The sequence below is a fragment of the Aptenodytes forsteri genome, unplaced genomic scaffold (genome assembly GCF_000699145.1).
Source record: "Aptenodytes forsteri isolate BGI_AS27 unplaced genomic scaffold, ASM69914v1 Scaffold68, whole genome shotgun sequence".
NCBI classification, from domain to species: Eukaryota; Metazoa; Chordata; class Aves; order Sphenisciformes; family Spheniscidae; genus Aptenodytes; species Aptenodytes forsteri.
Window position 1 is genome coordinate 1,094,007 of NW_008795382.1, and position 5,571 is coordinate 1,099,577.

A 5,571-nucleotide genomic window follows, 5' to 3' on the forward strand; every position below is an offset into this window, starting at 1 on the left:
AGGGGGCGGCTGGGAATGGAGGTGCAGAGCACTTGCCCTCTTCTACTGAAACTAAACTGTTTTGCTTTCTGCCTTTGCATCGTGCAGTGCCCCTGGCTGAGGATCCGCCTTTATAAACCGGTACGCTTCGTGGCGGTGTGTTGTCATGCCCCGGGTATGGCTGCAGCTGTGCCTGTCCCCACCTGAATTCGGGGTGCCTCTTCCACGTTGCTCTGCGATGCTCTTGAGAAGTAATCTCAGTAATCCTGGGCCATCTGGCCACCTCCTCGATAATCTGCTTAATCTGGGTTTAACTCTTGCAGAACCTGCTAGCAGTTGGCGGAAAAACTAAAAGCCCTACTTTATCCATACATTGCTCGGGGCGTCTTTGTCAAATATACATTAATAGGGCTGACTTGTAGGGTCCTGCAGAATTAAGCGTGAGCCCAAATCAACTGATTTGATTGAAATTGCTTTTTTTTTTTTTAATGAAATTTTGTGGGCATTTAGATGTAGTTTGTGCATCACAGGTCCACAGCCGCATATCTGACCTTAGTGGCACTCCTTCATACACCCTTTGCCCCTCACCCGGGAAAGAAGAGTAATTCTCGGGCGTTTTACGTCTCCATTCAGGATGAGATCCGATCAGCAGCTCTGTCAGAGGATTGTAGTGGAAGGAGTCAGTGGAGAGAGCGCCCCAAACTCTTAAGGTGCCCCATGATTTTTCAGCTTTCCATCACTTGGAAACATCTGATCTTTCTGTTCTCCTGATGTGAGAGGCTTAAAAAATCTGTAAATGCTGATGCTGCCCATAGCTTTAGAGGGTGGATTCTGCTGTTGTTAATTTCTATTTAGCAGAAGGTATTTTGGATGAAAAAAATGTTTAACTCGGGAAAAGTGAGGATTTTTAGGATAGTTGCAATCACTTTATCAGTGTGTCAGCATCTAATTTCAGTGTTGTCCATACAAACAGGATGCTGTTGACTTCTGTGAAGATGACTGATGTGGTCAGTGGACAGGTGAAAAGATGACAGACATGAAGATCTTTCTTTTGATATGTTATTTCTTAGCCTGGAAGCGATGTTCATACAACTGTAGCACTGACTGCACTAAGCATTTGTATGTTCTGTCTCAATACTTGGAAAGTATGTTTTCTGTGTTTGAGAGTAACCTTTTTTATTTATTAATAGCAAATGTGGTTACATTTTCTTTAAACTTTTTTTCCTTGCATGTGTATGTTATTTAAACGTGCCACATTTCCACAAAAGTTTTTTTGAGATTGTCTTCGACAATTTGAGTTAATATAATCTGAAATTTATTCTTCCAGGTTTTGATAGAAGCTTGTCTCTGAAAGACTGGAAAGGAATAAAGGTCAGAACATTTTAATTTGATTAATTACATTGATCGTTTTTCAGCTCAAATAGATCATTGTTAAAATAATGCAAATAATACTGGAAATTTAACTTTCAATAACTGGGAAATCAACCTCATAGAGCTGTCTGAGTGAGGCTGATAAGACTCCTGAATCACAGTTAGAAAATTCATTCTCCATGAATGAGAAAACACATAAAGTGTTTCTGCACTAGTGAGCCTCAAAGCGGTTCTATTCGTAAAGGTTTTTAACTTAAGTGAGTTTGAAATTGCGACTAAGAATTAACTCACGTGACTGACTGCGCTATAGGCTGTTTGATAGTGTGCTGTAAACTGTTCTTACGTGGCTAAAAAACTGCTCTGAGGAAGTAAAGGACTATCATCGTTCGTTTAAAGTGGTATCTCGCACTGCATATTTGAATAAGAGATACATTCTCTATTTTGTGAATTTATTTTTTAGAACATAATGACTACTTTGGATGATAAACTGCTTGGTGAGAAGCTCCAGTATTATTACAGCAGCAGTGAGGGTGAGGATGAAGACAGTGAGAAAGAAGATAAAGAAGGGGAGAGCACCATTCCTGAAAGCGTTGGGGAAGTAGAGCTTAGCAGCGATGGCAGTGCAGTCAACACAGGTATCGTCATATCAAACTAATTGTTTTGTAAATACTTTGTTCATTGGAGGATTCATGTCTTTTTCTAAAACTCATTTTTCGAAGTGAAAGTCCTGGTTTTATGCGTACTTGAGTCAGAGATTGATCATTTCCTGGCTATGGCCTAACCTTACTTTTAATAGCCGGTTCTTTATTTTAATGTTTGATATCTCCTCTGAGAGACTTCAGCATTATATCTAAAGCAGTTAGGCTTTGCATACAAAGCTGATTTGTACAATTTGGTTGATAATGCATACATTTCTTTCCTGTAAGCCTCACAGCTGTTAACCACTAACAGGTACATGTGCTGAACAAGTACATGAGGAATAGACAGAAAGTGGCCCGGCTTTCCCAAAATAGCGTTCGCTACTGCCACTGTCAGAGACACAATATGAGTCTGTGTGGATCGTTGGTATGATCCAGAGGGTATTTCTTAAGTTCTTATCAAAGACTGGCCCTCTGTGTTTTACGGTTTCTCTAAGAATGATGAAGAATCTTCTTCCTGCCTGTGTTCACATCTTTCACCTGAAGGAAGAATGGAAGAATTATAGTACTAAACTGGCATACTTAGAGAGGACCTGAAAAAGTAACCCCACTGGGCCCCAGCAGCAAGGTAACAGCAAGGTGCAGTCTATAAGAATTAACGCTGTTGTACATCACAGAATGTACTTCTGTACAAGAGCATTGGCAAACTTAATTATTCTTTCCCATCATTATTTTTGTTCTTATGATAATCCATGCAAACAACAGGGGAATTCTTGAGGGCTGGTGGTTCTATTTCAAGAGCACAGATATTAATCTTTGGAATAATCTTTGGGACAATTATGAGAGTAGCCTAGTTAGATAAACTTTAGTCTTCTTAGGAAAAAAAAAAAGATACAAGCTCAAGGACAGGTAAATGGCAAATTACTTCTTTCATTTAATTTCAACATTTTGCACAGTATACAAAAAGTTTATGACAGGGCCACTATTTTACTGCTGACTTACAAATTATTACTTGAATTTTAAATGATAGGTGTAATTTTGTTAACCCTTTTATACGAAATGCCTGCGTATTTAATTTCAGGTCCCAAAGGAGTCATTATCAAGGACAGGTAAATGGCAAATTACTTCTTTCATTTAATTTCAACATTTTGCACAGTATACAAAAAGTTTATGACAGGGCCACTATTTTACTGCTGACTTACAAATTATTACTTGAATTTTAAATGATAGGTGTAATTTTGTTAACCCTTTTATACGAAATGCCTGCGTATTTAATTTCAGGTCCCAAAGGAGTCATTAATGACTGGCGAAGATTTAAACAACTGGAAACTGAACAGCGGCAGGAGCAGCGCAGAGAAATGGAACGACTCATAAAAAAGTTATCTATGACATGCAGATCGCACTTAGATGAAGAGACTGATAAGCAGAAGCAGAAAGAGCTCCAGGAAAAAATCAATGGAAAGGTAGCATGGCATGAAGGAATTAAAATGCCACTTAAATGTTTAACGTTTTCAGTTTCATCATTTGCGTACGTGAAGCAGATAGGAATCCTTGTTCTGTCAGGAGATATGTATCGTTTCTCCCTAGTAAACAGGAACACAGCAGCGGTATAAGTGCATTATAACTGTATTTCCCAGGTGTTGTCAATTTTAATTATTTTGCATTTTAGTGGTATTCCAGGAGCACTGTGTTTGCCTGTGTTAAGAAATAAGCAATTTAGCTGCTATACCTAAGAAGTCCAAATCCTTTTCCCAGATTTCGCTTATCTGTTTATCAAATAAGTCAACTTCAGGGGATTAATACAAAGAGTTGTACAGCAAACCTATGAATACTGCCTCCCATGCCTAAAACAAGAGTTTAGGAGTCCTTACTGATTTCATATTTAGTAAGTGAATGTTGAGAATTTAGCTTTGACTTTGAGCTCCAAAGATAGAAGGCGTTGGAAGTAGTGAATGGTTTTAATCATCTGGGCTGTATAACTAGCTCTTACAGTTCTAGTCAGAGAAGTTACTAATTAGCAGACAGTGTTTCTTGCTTTCAGATGATGAAAGTTGGCAACACTGTCCTATACCTTGAGTGATGCAAGTATGTTTAGTGAAGCAAGTGAACAGATACGAAATACATAAAATCCTGTTAATTTTAGTTCTACAGACAAGATAGTGCATTTGGTTGCCACAAAATGTTAACTGAAAAACTAAATGAAAAAGCTAATGAAAAATAAGCTAGACTTAGGTCAGGCACGGTACCCAAATCAGTGCTCATAGCTTAGTGAAACCACATAGTCACCGTTAACCTGAATTAAAGTGTGAGCATGGAGCAGCCACTTGTGCTATTAGTGCAGCTTGTGGAAACGAGAATACCCAAGGCTGAAATCGCTGTTCCCACCGGACATGGTTTCTAATTAGATCAAAATGGAGTATAATACAGAGGGTGCTTGAGCCTTCATGGGTTGCACTTCGCTGTTACTAAAGATGAGTGACCCACATTAATCCTCTTGATTTAAATTCTCATTATATAAGTGACCCATATAGTGATGCAGATCTTTTTTTCATGTATCTTTGTATGTGTTTTTTAGATGACGTTACAAGAATATAACATGATTCACAATGATGAAGATGATGAGGAATTTTTACAGCGATACAGGAAGCAGCGAATGGAGGAGATGAGACAGCAGTTGTACAGTGGGCAGCAATTTAAACAGGTTTTTGAGATTACCAGTGGAGAAGCGTTTTTGGACACAGTTGATAAAGAGCATAAGAGCACACTGATCATGATCCATATTTACGAAGACGATATCCCTGGCACCGAATCCCTGAACGGCTGTATGATCTGCCTGGCTGCTGAGTATCCAACAGTTAAATTTTGCAGAGTAAAGAGTTCGCTCATTGGTGCTAGCACTCGCTTTACTAATAATGCTCTGCCAGCTTTGCTGATCTATAAGGCAGGTGAGCTCATCGGCAATTTTGTGCGAATCACTGACCAGCTCGGAGAAGATTTTTTTGCTGTAGACCTGGAGGCTTTTCTGCAGGAATGTGGTTTGCTTCCAGAAAAAGACCTCGTGCTCCTGACTTCTATACATAATCCATCTGCATGTTACAGTGAAGACAGTGATCTGGAAATAGACTGAACCACTTGTACCAAGGGGCCAGTAGGTGTAGTTGTACTGTGGGATGTTCTTGTGCTAGGAATTGTTCTCGTTCTTCCTTAATGTGGGTATGTATTCTTCCCCTTCATGCACTTTGACTTTTGCTCATTAAAAAATTGTTAAAAATAACATAAGGAATTCCTAACATTTTCTTAAATAAATTCAATAAAGTACACACTGAAACAATCTTGCTTTTATGCAATTCAAATGTATTTTACTAAACATGAAGTTCTAACACAATTCAGTAAGTTTAGGAAATTGTGTATTGTCATCTCTGTTCTCCAAATCACTTAGATTTTTTTAAACACTTTGTTCTCAGATCAGCTGTGTATGGTCAGTCTCCTTACAGGTTTCCTGAAACAGCGTATGTGAATATCAGTTGGCTTGAGACTAAGACAAGAATTGAGACCGCAAATAAAGAAGTTTCTAAGTGTTCAA

General features: G+C 38.6%; 1 protein-coding gene across 6 annotated transcripts; it reads left to right on the forward strand.

The window, feature by feature from the left end:
- The first annotated feature begins 81 nt into the window (after positions 1–81).
- Positions 82–5,317, forward strand: PDCL (phosducin like). Of its 6 annotated transcripts, none has more exons than XM_009280598.1 (5): positions 82–120; positions 1,307–1,350; positions 1,811–1,985; positions 3,270–3,451; positions 4,564–5,317. In XM_009280598.1, exons 3-5 carry the CDS (start codon positions 1,817–1,819, stop codon positions 5,113–5,115), a joined length of 903 nt encoding a protein of 300 aa, XP_009278873.1. In that variant the 5' UTR covers positions 82–120; positions 1,307–1,350; positions 1,811–1,816; the 3' UTR covers positions 5,116–5,317. The 6 variants fall into 6 exon arrangements, with proteins under 6 accessions (XP_009278873.1, XP_009278877.1, XP_009278876.1 ...); XM_009280602.2 differs by lacking the exon at positions 82–120 and adding an exon at positions 524–689; XM_009280601.1 differs by lacking the exon at positions 82–120 and adding an exon at positions 953–986.
- Positions 5,318–5,571: the final 254 nt, after the last annotated feature.

Excerpts from the sequence above, each read along its gene's own strand:
- PDCL (XM_009280598.1), top strand. The coding sequence starts at position 1,817 with ATGACTACTTTGGATGATAAACTGCTTGGTGAGAAGCTCCAGTATTAT. Across the intron at positions 1,986-3,269 it reads TGGCAGTGCAGTCAACACAG|GTCCCAAAGGAGTCATTAAT; the intron begins GTATCGTCATAT and ends ATTTAATTTCAG. Across the intron at positions 3,452-4,563 it reads AGGAAAAAATCAATGGAAAG|ATGACGTTACAAGAATATAA; the intron begins GTAGCATGGCAT and ends TGTGTTTTTTAG.